Genomic DNA, 15,093 nt, shown 5'->3' with positions numbered 1-15,093 from the left:
TAGTATGTGGCACGATACTCAAAAGAGAGGCAAATTTTACTTCATGTCTATATCATCAATTTCCATGTGCTGTCACAAAGCAGCCATGTAGGCCAGACACGTATTAAAGGGCAGAGAGGGTCAGGTCAGATGTGTAATACAGATGCTGCAAATTGCCACTGACCCACTGTAGACAGCTATAGCAAACATGCCCTTCTCATTAATCTTAATCTACCTCCCTGGTATATTTGGGCTGAATGCAGCCAGAAGAATTCAGATTGTTCTTCAATCTGATTTAGCAGGGAATGGATCAGAGCTCTTGTTTGAATAGGTCCACCACAGGATTTAACTGAGGGTTGGCAGGTGCTTCCTTGGGCAACTCTAAAAGCTTCATTACAACACGGCTCAAAATAATCATCCCTGCTAACCTAATGTCTAAATTCAAACTCTTTTACAGCATGATCTGAAGTCACGAAATTCAACACGGTGTCTTTCTCTGGTTTGAAGAGACACAGTAACATCCAATTCAATTTAGCTATGTGACAGAAATTACTTTATAGCTTCTGCGCTATCACTTTAAAGCTGTCTTGATATGGTAATGTTTCACCTCTTGCCCACTTCTTCTTCGGAAGTAAAGGAGTCCCATTTAACATAATCACTTAATAACTGCAAAGCGATGGGTATCAGAACCCTAATTCTTCTAATATTTGCCAAACCCAGCTCTTTTGTAATAACAATAACACCATGATAGCAAACTGTAAATCTGTGTAATTATAGTTTAATTGTATTGTGAGGCATGCATTAATCACAAAGTTTAAGTGCCAAGGATAGAATTATAATAATTCTGTAAAACAAATTTAAGCTAGCTAAGTAGGTCAAAACCACTAGCATGCAACAGGAGACCTTTGGGAATTTATCAGTTAATGGCTATTTATGTGCAAATGAGTGCCCTACAACCCTCCAAAATCCTGTGTAGCCGAAGGGTATTTCTGTTAACCAGGAGCATGCTTAACTGCTGAGGCATAAATTAAACCATTTATTGGAATTATTTTAATTCCTTTCTACCCTCATTCTCACTGCACAATTTACAGTGTTCATTTACATGGAGATGGAGCTGCTAAGGACTTTCCAGAACAGTTCTTGTTTAGAGGGAGAAAAAAAAGTTTTATTAAAGCAGTACCAATCACTCAATCTTCTGACCTTCTAAAAGGTGGCTGGAGTCATTAAAATTTCCAGAGGTTCAGTATGGCACAACAATGCAACAGGAAAAAGGCACTCTTTCATAATAAATTAAATGAAATGCAGCCTTCCACCCATATGGAATTGAAAAGATAACAATGAGCATTCTGTCAACTGCATTTCTCTGCCATGTTCCTGAAGCAAAGACATGAAAAAAAATTGCTTATAGAAACAGATAAAAAGGGAAATTTAAAAGCAAAAACAACATTGAGGAAGATTTTATTTCTTTTAAGGCAAAAGAAAGAAATACTGAGTTTTGCTAAGGAAGTATACTACCTTGCAAACAATACTGAAAAACAATCTGGCCCTTTGCTTAACTATCATCCACTTCCAAGCAATGAAACTCTTCTTCTCTATAAGGGAAATATGGAAGGAGTTATTGATTTTTTTCTTTCTTCTGATGGTCAGTTTTTTATTCTTTTCAAGGTTTTATTTGTGTCTTTGTTGGATTTTTTTTTATTGGGTTGTGTTTGGACTATTAAGTTGCTTTAGTGACCTTTTTGGGGGTCAAAAACAGGTTATGTTTTTATTAAGTGAAGATTATAAGTACTGACATAAACTTATTTTTTAAAAAAATTAAAATCAAATTTCTTTATAATATAACTGATTTGGTCAGCATCAATTTGAACCACAGAATTTATTTCTGTAGTAACACTGGCTCCATTTCTGTATTCATGAATCATTAATAAAATCTTCATAAATTTCAAATCTGACCTGATCGAGTTGTTTTGATCTAAACATTTAAATGTTTTTGCAGATTCACTTACCGGTCACACATTATTGGGATTCAACATAAAGATTACTTGCACACTGCATGTTACAATCAAGTAGAGTTACCAGACCAAATTCTAGACCTCAGTGTTTCCTTCATACAATTTCAAGAAAGTTACATTAGATTAATTTTACATTACTTCCATTGTAAGAACTGATAAACATAAAGTGATAAAGTGAACTGATTAATTCATAGTTTTCATTACACATATAACATAAAATTTGCACTAGGAGGTCCTACATATTTGTTGATTATATGGTCCCCCCATTGATTGAAATACAGGTAGTCCTTGACTTACAACAGTTCGTTTAGTGACCATTTGAAGTTACAATGGCACTGAAAAGTGAATAATGATCATTTTTTCAAACTTACGACCATTGCAGTATCCCCATGGTCACTTGATCAAAATCCAGACACTTGGCAATTGACTCGTATTTATGACAGTTACAGTGTCTTGGAGTCATGAGGCAAATCATTGTGGCAAGAAAGGTCATAAAATGGGCCAAAACTAATTTAACAAATGTCTCACTTAGCAACGTAAATTTTGGGCTCAATTGAGGTCTTCTCAAGCCGAGAACTACCTGTACAAAATTATTCCCTGGGAAGATGTGAAGAAGAGAAGCAGAGAAGAAGCATGAAGCGTGGTCATACTTACCTGAAAGGAAAATAATAAGAAATTAATGATGACCGTCCCCTCTAAGGAAGGCTTGAGAGAAATATTTAATACACATGTTGGCATGCACACAAAAGCTGCACAATACCCATTTTCCTTAAATTAGGATTGCCAGTTGAACTCAAATCTAGAAATCCAACCTACTAGCACAATAAACCTATGCAGGAACCCACACTTCAAAAAGAGGGTTAGGGAAATCATAAATTGATACTAATTAAATTATTGACTAAAGTCAATTGTCTATATGATACTCTGTTTACAAAGTTACTTGATGCCCATCTGCACTTACCAATTGATTTCTTGCATATACTATTTTCTCAAACAAAAATGTACAAGGATCCCCCACAGACACATGTATCCACATTTCCCCTCTTTCCAGAAGTAATAGGAAAAAAGGAAAAACATCGGTTAAGAGGAAGAGGTAGTTGTACAAAGAGAAAAGGAAAAACAACTGAATGCTAAGGCATATTGAGGTTTGATGTTAATGCCTTGTTCTAATGCATCAAAGAGTTGGAAGTCAATGCCTTTCTCTCTCTCCCCCCCCCGCCCCCCCACTTTCTTTCCCTCACTTTTCCCTTCCCTATTTTCTTTACTATTTACTTTTGTATTTTCCTTGTAGGCTGTATTATAAACTAATAAAAATAATAATTAAAACATGAATGATAAGGCACGGTATCTAGAAAAAGCAAAGAGAACAAATGTGCAGTGCAGATACAAAAATTGTTTGCTTGGGTGTTATAGAAAAAAGGTACAGTTTTGAGACAAACAGCCTGTTCCAAGTTAAAGTTCTAGGCTAAGCTTCAAGTGAACCCATATGTTGTAAGAAGAAACCTGCAACTCTGCACTTCTTGCTTATTCCTTAGCTTTCAATTTCCCAATTTCTAATTCCCAGCTGCTTGGGAGACAAAGAATCTGTCTTCCTCCAAGGCCACTTATTAATTCATTTCTATATAGTTCATAACTTGTTGTTTGCATGTCACTGATTCCATTTTTACCCAATGTCAGCTTTGGAAGCCATATTAGCACTAGACGCTTCCACACATTCTTGAGCCTGGGAAAATGGGAGGAGGGAATTTCTTGGAGTGTATGTGGTTAGACATAACAGCATTCTTCTGCCAAGTCAAGGCCATGTTATTTCTGCACCTGGCTGAGGAGGGGTTGAGGAGACATCTCAAGTTGGGACAGATGGTGATTGGAGCATGTGATGCAATGAGGGATGCAGGGGGTGGATTTGTAATTTTTTACTTATTGGAGGGATACTCGGAACTTTCAGATTTGGGGTTTCCCAGATGTGCCAGTTTATTACTCTAATAAAAGGAACATTTGAGAAGATGTCTATCTCGGAGTTATTGGTTGGAGTTGAGGTTTTCTGGAACGCTGACACCCAACCTGATACCCTCCAGAGGGGCTGACCCTCCATTCCCAAAGCTCATCCTGGTGGGGAAAGATAAGACTTGAAGTTCAGTCCAGCTGTAAAGCACAAAGGAGGTTGTTATATGCTACAGTATTTACAAAAACTAATTTCGGAAATAAAACTGTATTTATAGAAAAACAAACCCCTATGCCTATGCGCAGATTTTTTAAAGGGAGCCCATCAGCATGAGAAATATTTTTTAAAAAAATCCAAATGAGATTACAGGAAAAGGATCTAAAATGCAGAAGATAGGTGTCAAAGAACTCATGAGAGAATGAGGAAGAAGAGAAAATTATATTGCTAAGTTCCAGTTTTGGAGGATCTCAAAGTATTTATTCTGAGGAATTTGATGCAAATGAATTCACTGATATTGTAGTTTCAGAACTGCCAAATGCATACGTGAAGGAATGAAATAAGATCCCCTCCCAAAAGAAAAGAAAATAAGCTGAACTTTTAAATAACTCTATAATTACATAACCCATCATATATTTTCACAACAAAAATGCTATTTCATCCTACATACTGACTGCAGGTAGTTCTTGACTTACAACAGTTCATTTAGTGACTGTTCAAAGTTACAACAGCAGTGAAAAAAGTGACCAATGACCATTTTTCACCACTGCAGCATCCTCTTGGTCACACATTCAGATGCTTGACAACTGGTTCACATATGACGGTTGCAGTGTCCCAGGATGATGTGATCACCTTTTGCGGCTTTCCAACAAGCAAAGTTGATGGGAAAGCTGGATTCACTTAACAACCGTGTTACTAACTGAACAAACTGCAATGGTTCACTTAACAACTGGGGCAAGAAAAGTCATAAAATGGAGCAAAACTCACTCAACAAATTTCTCACTTAGTAGTTATTTCATATATCTCCCAATGTGTGTTTTTTTAGGAAAAAAAATCATTTTTTCTCTTTCTCATCCCTAATTGTGGAATACTGAAACCGGGAATAATACTGTCAATCATGACCACTGTGCCCAGGCTACTCCCATCGCACCATTAAAGCAAACGGTACGGCGTAGCATCAATCCTGTCAGCAGATGCAGCCAGGATAGTTAGAGATTGCTTCTATCATTATACAAACCAGATGACTGTTCTCTAATCCGACCAAAGCTAATAAGTACCATCAACCTGTCACTTCCTACATGTCAAATTCTAACACTGCAGCATCAAAGAGAGATTTTTTTTCTCCCTTTTACATTTCGATTCTTTTGCTGGCAGCAGTGAGTAGCCTCCCGTTCTCCTCAGTTCTCCCATGGTGTGTTCGAATGCAGCATATTTGCACACCGGGGTTACTCCCAGTCTGAATAGCAGGCATCCCCTACTCACTGAGCTCATCTGCGGCCCATGTGCTAGGCAATTTAGATCCAATCAGCCCTTATTTAGCTCAAGAGTAATGAGTAGCATAGTGACACAGACTTAAGCCTGACCCTTAGGACACTGCTCATCAAGCAGGAAAACTGTGACAAAATCATTCATCTTCCACCCGCTGGCAAGAAATAATACTCACACTCACTGTATTACTTTTCAAGGTAAGGGGGAAGGGGAGCCCTGAATTTTCATGATGCGAGACATTAATTTGCAGAAAGCTGAATTCTCCTAAACCCCCCTGTTGCTATGGGCTCACCAGGGGGGGGGGGAGCTGGGGGAAGAGGCCTTAGGAGACCGAAACGGAATAAAGAAAATTGCTTTGGCTTTCTTTCATTTTAAATAAGCCCTAAATCTGACAAGTTATCCTAAAGACAAGATACACTGAAGACCCATATACAGAATATAGATACAAATGTGCGCATGTAAATATGTCTGTCTAGTTTATGGTTTTGTGTTTGTATTTCTGGTGTGTATGAAATATATATATTTCATAGATCCTTCCAGTTAATCAGTTGAATCGGTTAATTCAAATTTAGAGTTCAACACCAACTGATTTTTTTTTAATTGCCTTAGTTCAATGAAAAGGGGGGAAAAAAACCTTGCACATTTCAATAAAGAGCCATTTTCCCCCTCAGCAGCTGCAAAGAAAGAAGTATGAAGAAGGAAGTTCATTCAAGGGAAAAAACACTGTAGCTTTGAAAGTGGAGTGCTTCAACCAGAAAATAGATGTACATTGATGTTCTTCAGGGATCACATATTTTTCTAAACAACTGTGAGCCATGAGCAGCAGGCGCTCAGTATACTTTCAAATGGAAAGTACTTATTTTTCTTAAAGCATATTTTGGTAGATTTACTCTTTCACAACAGTAAATCATGTATAGCTGACAGGTAGGTTGCTGAACAAGTATAAGAACTTATAAAATGGTCACAGCAGTGCGGAAAAGGAATATAACAAAGTTCTGAAACCTCAGAAGTCTGAGGAAAGTGATATAATTTCAGAGTTACCATATTGGCTAGCAGTATTTCTTAATCTTTCAGCAAGCTATTTCAGTGCAACACATCTTTAAGAGGATAGAAGACCAGGAGAGGAGATTTAGCAACTCAATATTCCAATATAGATTTATTCAAAGAAGATAAAACTAAATCCTGAAAAATAGCTAAACACCCACACGCCCCCCGGAAAAAAAAGCTTGGAACCTTCCAAAAATGTCAGAAGGCAAAAATTCCTCAAAATTCTAGAATGCTGGAAAGAAAACCAAGTGTGCTCAATTTTTGGGGAGACAGTATACTCCAAAGGTAATACATGTATCCATATAGGGCAGTGATGGCTAACCTTTTTGTTGTTGCGTGCCGAAAGTGCATGAGTGTGTGTGCAAGAGCGCGCATGCGTGCCTAATGCATGCATAACAGAATGCTCGTGCAACCCCCTCGCGCTCCCCCTGCCCATGTGCACGTGTCTCCCACATTCATCCAACCCCTCACGCATGCACGGCAGATACCCCAAAATCAGCTGGCTGGCGGGAGGCACGCATGCATGCGCAGTGGAACTGAGCTGGGGCAATGGCTCGCGTGCCCGCAGAGATGGCTCTGCGTGCCACTTCTGGCATGCGTGCTATAGGTTCACCATCACGGATATAAGGGCTGTGCAAGGCATTTGAAAGAAGAGCTTTGCAAAAAAATTGTATTGTTACTGCTAGATAGGCATAACGAAAACTAATATGCACGTAGCCTGTGCACCTAAGAACCATAGAAGAAATAATTACCTAAATTAGAGACAGCTAATTATGTTTGGGAAAAGGACCACTGTAAAAGCTTAGATTGTTACACTAGTTAAATCTGATCTCAGAATTTATATGTCCCTTTCAGGAGTATTCCAAAGGATTTACTATATTAGAAAAACATATTTAATAAACTAATACTGAACTCCTAAAATAATATTCATTGTATATAAAGATGGAGAACTTGCTGTTGGGTTCAGAGATCATCCCACAGGTCATTTTTGACAAAAATATAAGGACACTCTTTATTCTCAGCCACCCAAAGACTATTTATTCCCATAATATATAGAAAACACTCACATCTCTCTGAAAACAGGTGCGGTGCACCATTAATCAAGTTATTCTTTCTCTTTCTTATTGTTGCTTTCGCTATAACCTAACTCTAAAAAATGTGGGGTTAGATTGTGGAGCGGACTCAGAGATGATGACCATTTTTAGAAAATTTTGACCAGAGCCTAAATAAAAAAAAGAAACTCAACAATTTTGTCAGGTGTGAAGTTCTCATTCATAAAACCTTAGCGAACCAGCAGCCAGATAATTACATTTTGCCAGTGATTCATCTTATCTACAGTTTTAAGATATATAACTTCCTTTCTGTCCACATGACTCAAGCATCTGAAATTAGTTCAATTTCCAAAACATGTTAGTATGAACATTACATAGAATTTGCAGTTATCTTTCCTGTATACAGGCTTTAATGGCCACGATATCTATTCGTCACCAATGAAATCCATGATCAAGCCGGTGCCTCAGGGGTGCTTTTTCAAAAGCTATCTGAACTTTTTTCCTTGAGGAGGAAGAAGAAAACGTTTCACTTCTCATTCAAGAAAATTCATTGGTTGTGATGGTGGGGGAATGGAAGGATAGGTACTGATCAAGCAGATCATTTTATTTTATTTTTCTTTTACCATTCTTATTGGATACTCAAAATTTGAAAGCATGGACAATTTTAAGAAAATGGAAGAAGACTTTTGTGCTAATTCCTCCTCCCCCAAAGAGATTTCACTAACAGACGTTTTTTATGATATCACCCAGATTCTCTTACATTAAATATGCACACCTGAACAACCAAAAAACTTGTGAATAACATGGATTTATCCACTTGTAAAATACATTTAGGACCAAAGTGTTTCGTGACCTGAGAAGAGAACAACAGAAGCAAATGCTTCTGTGCAAAGCAGACTACCTAGTTAGCTACTGCAAGAAAATCTCACAAACTGACTACAACAACAGGGGAAAAAAATGCCCTGGGTACAATCCCAAAAGAACTGGAGCACAAACAGCTTGCATCCTATGATGACACTTTAACACCATCACACAATATCTACCTATCTTATAAGGAGGAATTTCCCTACAGTTAGAACAATTAATCAGTGGAACAACTTGCCTCCAGAGGTTGTGAATGCTCTAACACTGGAAGTTTTTAAGAGGAGACTGGACAATCATTTGTCTGAAATGGTGTAGGGTTTCTGGTCTGAGCAGACGGCTGGATTAGAACTCGAAGGTCCCTTCCAGAGGTAGTATTCAGCAGGTTCTGACCAGTTCTGGAGAACCAGTAGCTGAAATTTTGAGTAGTTTGGAGAACTGGCAAATACCACCTTTGACTTGTCCTGCCCCCATTTATTCTCTGCCTCCCAAGTCCCAGCTGATTGGCTGGGTCTGCTTTTGTTGCCTTGCACAGAAGAATGGAGCTGGAAAGCAGGTTAGTAGGGTGGGGAAGGAATGGGATTTTGCAGTAACCTTCCCCCAGGAGTGGGGAGGGAATAGGGATTTTACAGTATCTTTCCCCTGCCACACCCACCAAGCTATACCACACCCACCAACCCACGCCCACAGAACAAGTGGTTAAAAAATGTGAATCCCACCACTGGTCCCTTCCAACTCTGTTATTTTATATTCTGTATTCTATCTCAGGTCCTTGGGAAGGACTCAGTTGGTGAATAAAAATACCAAATCCAGCCTAACCATTTTGGGTGACTGCGCAGCAATCATAATAAATTAAACTTGTACACTGCCTGATTCTCAATGACTGATTATAAGAACAAGTCAGAAAGAGTTGTCATATTTAAATGTTTCATGATCTGTTAAGCCTTCCACACAAGAAGCACAGCAATCAATATGCCTTTTACTCTAAGATTATATTAACAGAATCTTGCAAGAGTGAGTGAAAATATTTCTCTCCTTCTTTCCTTTTATAATCTGGAAAACTAGGAAAGATTCCTTCCTTCTGAAATGCTTCCCATGTGCTCTCTTTCCTTCTCTCGACCAAGATATTTTATACATAATAATTGTGCAGTCTGTAGCTCTTTCTTCCACCTCTCAAGGTCATTCCCACATACAACTCTACCGTTTTTATTCTAGTAATTTATGCACGCAAATATAAGAAGCTGCCTTATCATGACTGGAATCTACCTAACCTGGAAAATAGATTACCGGAATATCAGAAAGTTCGACTTGTGCAAAACTTTGATTCTGATCATAGGCTAGAAATCCTGTCTATCCGTCTGTCTATCCGTCTGTCTATCTGATTTATATAGCCACCCAACACACAATGACTCCAGGTGGCATACAATATTAAAAATCCAAAGTTAAAAATTCACAATTTAAACTCTTCTGCCCCCTACTTTGGCACTGGGGGCTTTTTTAGATTATATTATAACAAACGAAGACTGCATGCAATCCACCCATTTCAGAGTTATAGATTAAGGACTGAGAAATCCTCCATTCAAATTTTCAGATTTATGAACTTTACTGACTGGCTGTGATCCATTTAGTATATCAACCTATTTCATGAATATGTTGCAAGAATAAATTAGAAGCAGTGAATAAATGTAATGGAAAAACAGTCTAAGACCTATTTCTCTTCTCTGTATTTCTTTTAAATATAAAGGTTAAGTGTATAGAAAAAGGAGCTTTGAAATCCTTGCGTTGGAGAAAAAAGGGAATACTTATAAGACCTTTCTACTCATACTTTATCTCAATAATTTTTTTCATAGTACATTATAAATTATAAAAAATAAAAGGGGTTATAGTACAGAGGGACAAAGTGGCTCAGTGGCTAAGACACTGAGCTTTTTGATCAGAAAGGCTGGCAGTTCGAATCCCTAGCACCGCATAATGGATTGAGCTCCCATTACCTGTCCCAGCTTCTGCCAACCTAGCAGTTTGAAAGCATGTAAAAATGGAAGTAGAAAAATAGGTGACCACTTTGGTGGGAAGGTACCAGTGTTCCGTGCACCTTCGGTGTATAGTCATGCCAGTCACATGACCACGGAGACGTCTTCGGACATAGCTGGCTCTTTGGCTTTGTAATGGAAATGACCACCGCCCCCTAGAGTCGGGAACAACTAGCGCGTATGTGCAGGGGAACCTTTACCTTATAGTACAAAAGTTGACAGTCCTTTAACTACGATGTGGATGACAATAATTAAACCACAATTTTGGCTATCACTTTGTAAAATGAAAAAAAAGGAAGAAAATCTTGCAATTTCTATTATCATTTCAAGTAGAATGTGATTACCAAAAGTCTATATGATATGTTAAGGGGGATTGATAAAACTATTTGACATTCTAATCTTTAAATACTAAGGCATTTAGTTAACACAGCGAAGTCAGTATTTTCATAATGCTACTTAATCAGCAATAAAGGAATGCTCCTGTGAGCCATCATCTTGGGTTAGCAGAAAAGTGGCATATGAACTTATTATTAACTAACTGCCTATAGGGAGCTGCTTCTGTCATTAATCAATGATCTCACTTCCTATCTACTTGCAAATTCTGACAGCCATAGAACTATTACATTCAATGCGGTTGCCAGAGATATTACATTTATGCAAGTAGTTGATATCTTATTCCCATCTGGATCTTTAAGTAGAAAGGATTGTTACAGTGGTATATTTTCCCCTTCGCCAAATCAGAAAAGCAAACCAAGAGTGCAAATGATTAATCTGGCCCAATATTGCAATATTGCTCTGTAATCCAATTTTCCCCATGTACATGTGCATACACACACACACATATGCAAAGTAAAGTGCAATTCTTCTATCTATAGATTAGATAGATAGACAATAGATAGATGATAGATAGTAGATAGATGATTGATAGATAGATAGGATAAGATATCTCGTTCAACTCTAGAGTCAGGAGAGAATGATCATGACAAGGGACTGATGTTAATAGTCTGCCCAGCTCACTTTAGAGAGTGAGATGGGAGTTATATAAATTTAATTAATAAAAATAAATTCAACCCGAGATTAAATTACCGCTAACCAGTACAAAACACAGATTTAGCATGTAGTTTCTGCTATGAATTTGGCCCAAGAAGCTATGGCAGCCCTGGATCTCTGAGGTGCTTCTGACTCTGAGCTCAGAAACAGGAAATACCCCCAAACCATCAAGTCTACAGAACTTCACTGTCAACTTGGCCACAGTGTCACGGAAGTCAGACAGAAGCAGTAGTTCTATTCAAATGGTTAATCAAATTTTTGTTAACATGCATTATTTTTAAAGCAATTGCTGTTCACTCTTCTTCCTTAAACTGAAAAGTTTATTTAATTTTAAAGACTATTCTCAGGGGTGGGTTTCTACCGGTTCTGTCCACCTCTGTAGAACCGGTTGCTCCGAAGAGCAGCAAACATAGGACCGGCTCTGTGTCTGCTGCTGTTGTGGCCCACCCACCCGCCCGCCCGGGCTCTTACCTGACCTTTATTTCCTGCTTTTTCAACTGCAGCTGCTTTGCACGACACAGCTACAGCTGAAAAAGCAGGAAAAAAGGGCTTTTCCAACCGCTGCTCACTTGCACGCAGCGCTGCTCGGCTGTCTGGGCAGCTCAGCAGGTTGTAAATTGCACTCGTGTGACTCGCGCATGACGCTAATAGACAGAACATGTAGTTATACCAGTCGAATCCCATTCTTGACTATTCTGTGTTCATATAGACTATTCAAGACCAAAGGACCTTCTAAGGCAGGGGTGTCAAACTCAATTTCATTGAGGGCCACATCAGGGTTGTTTTTAACCTTGGAGGCCAGGTGGGTGTGGCCAGGATGGGCTGGGCCAGATCAACTTCCCTAGTGTCGGGAGTCCCTGTGGTGGGCCGAGTCCTCTGCCACTGAAAACGTAGCTTGTATGGCTGCGATGGCCTCCTGCAACCCTCTGCCAGTGAAAATGGAGCTCCAAGCAGAGAGTTGCAGGAGGCCGTCGCAGCCACCCAAGCTACATTTTTGCTGCAGAGGCACCGTGGGCCGGTCCTTCACTGTTTCTAGGATAGCCCCATGGCCCAGATTGAAGCACTTCACAGGCTGGATCCAGCTCCCGGGCCTTGAGTTTGACACCCCTGTTCTAAGGTAATATGCATGGCACACTTTAGAACAAACGAAGAATGAATGGGTCCAGCTTCTACATGGTTTTTTGTTTTTAAAATACCAACTTAAACCAATTTATAAAGACTCTCCTAATAAATCACCTGTATTTTGTCAAATACTTTATCTTTGTTTAAACACAGCCTGGGGGAAAAAAATCAGCTGTCCTTGGATTTGTAAGCTACTGACAGGAGAAGTCAAACTATTCAGACAGTAACAAAGTACTTAAGGTAAATGTGTAGGTGAATTTCTTCCCAATGCTCAGAAAGCATATTTTCTGCAGTCCTTCCCCTACAGTGACCAATCAATAACTGCCTCATTATGGTGCATGGCAAGATGATGGGTGAAGATGACTTCTAGCTTACCTAAAGAAGTTTGTGACTTTTAGCCACAAAGAGCTGCCTCCAATGCAAATTATGAACAAAAATATGTTTACCACAAAAAGAAAGTTTGGAGGTTGCTAATGATCACACAAATCAAGGAAAACATATTTGGGCTTAATCACAACACCACCACCCCACTTTTTTTAACTAGTCGCTGTTTCTTCTTTCCATGATATGATTTTTTAAAAATATTTAACTTAATTGATAAAAAAATTGCACCTGACCTTTCTAAATCGTAGTAAGACCCTCAAGCATGCAGAAATCAAGAAGTCTGATGTTAGCAGTGGGATTTTTTATTTTTTGCAATGTCCCTCAGCAGCCTATCCTCACTGTGGTGAGACCATCCAAACCAACTCCTTCTGAGGAGGTACATCAGGTCTATCTCGTGTAGAACTCATAATTTGAGGCGCCTTCTGTCACAACAAAAGAGCAGAATGGAAACTACTTCTGTTATCTTATTCTCCTGTAAAGAAGATCTGATTAGTTTTAAGTATTATGTTACATGGCCTGGAAGTCCCTTAGAAGACAAAGGATCAAATTTAAACAACTGCTGCCATTCATGGAGACAATTGGAATTTAACTTTCCCATCATTTGTTAAATGATGTGTAGATCGTATATAGCAAATGTGGGAAGAACCTGAAGTAAGCAGATAGCTGGAAAAAATGATCAAAAACATTGCTACAATTAACGTCATACTCTTCTACTCTATTTATTTCATGGTTTGTAATGTAAGATCCATACTGAAAAAGAATATGACAAAAATATGTATCTTTTTTCCTAATTCTATCACTTATCATTGTTATCAGCAAGTAATGAACATGCAAGTGTCTAACAGCTCTTACATATCTCATCTATTTTTATATTAAAAAAACTGAAACTTCCAAGCTTATTTCAGTTTCTTGCTATATATGTTGGCCAAATGGGTCTCTGCAGATGACAGAATGTGTGTGAATGCTGCTCTTTATACTACCTCATAACCATTTTTGTCTGCCCTCATCTTTCTTGTTCATTATATTTGGTACTTTCTTTCTCTCTTTATACACCATCCTATTACTCTTATATTATTTCAATCATATTTGTACACTTCTCTGACAGCTGTAAAAAAAAGGGAGGTTCAGTAAAATTTTTAATAAATGCATAAATAGTACGCCACATACATTATCCTGAAGCTGTGTTGAAATTAATAAAAAAAGAACTTCAGAAAACAGACATAAAAAATTTCTCACCTCAGCCTGAACAAAACAGCTTGCAGGAAGTTTAACACTGCAGTGAGTTCAGCTCCTCGGCAACCTGGCAACAACATACTAAATCCATCACACATCAGCTTTTCTTCAGAAAGGTTCAGGTATAAGCTGCTTTCAAAAACTTCTTGGACTCCATCAACATACGTGGAAAGTAGCATCCAAAGGTTTTGTTTCTGGACAAGATCGTTTCTTGCAACTAAGAATTCTTTTGCCTTTTCACAGAAAGCCACTGAAAGTGGCTCAGCGAGCACTCTGATGTCCATGCCCTTGTCAATGTATGTTAAGATGAAAGCAAAGTAACCTTTCCAGATAAGAGCTTTCTGACTAACACTGGTAGAAGTGGGACTGAGGAAGTGCAGAAGTTCCATCATGCGGCTAGCAACATCTTCCGTCTCTGCTAAGGCCGCCAGTACCAGGAAAAGGTACAAGAAATTTTGAAGTCCAACTTCCGTTAGTTCACACATTCTTTTCTGGTGGAATTTCGAATAGATTCTGCATTATAAAAGAAAACCCACATTTTTTTCCTTAAAATTTGTTTGAATGTATTTATTTCACTCATTTAAAGCATTTATACTATACCTGCCCATCTTCTAACCAACTCCCAATCAATTGTCTGTTGAATTGATGACCCCAACTAGTCTTAGTTCCATATAATTCTTTGATGGAAAATGAGTGATGTTGAAGGAATGCCTTTCTACTAAAAATGTATGACTGAATTTCACTTTGTTTATACCAGTACATTCGGAATAAGGAACAAAAAACTTCACAGAGTAGGAAACTGTAAGATGTGCCTGACAAGTGTGATGGAGCTAATGTAAATCACAAATTTCACATGAGAAACAGGCACTGTTGAGGTTTGAAAGAAAAGTTTTACG

General features: G+C 38.4%; 1 protein-coding gene across 2 annotated transcripts in view; it reads right to left on the bottom strand.

Annotated features, from left to right (window-relative positions):
* The window catches only part of MMS22L (MMS22 like, DNA repair protein), an 81,992-nt gene that overhangs the window by 32,328 nt on the left and 34,571 nt on the right, over window positions 1–15,093 (bottom strand). For both annotated transcript variants that reach the window (XM_026726492.2, XM_087913888.1), the window contains exon 14: window positions 14,201–14,710. In XM_026726492.2, coding sequence (XP_026582277.2) covers window positions 14,201–14,710 — 510 coding nt within the window. The remainder of the gene's footprint in view (window positions 1–14,200; window positions 14,711–15,093) is intronic.

Source organism: Pseudonaja textilis, chromosome 1 (assembly GCF_049901715.1).
Source record: "Pseudonaja textilis isolate UNSWEBS1 chromosome 1, rPseTex1.2, whole genome shotgun sequence".
Classification (NCBI taxonomy): Eukaryota; Metazoa; Chordata; class Lepidosauria; order Squamata; family Elapidae; genus Pseudonaja; species Pseudonaja textilis.
The sequence above is the reverse complement of the archived record's forward strand: the minus strand, read 5'-3'. Positions and strand labels throughout refer to the sequence as shown.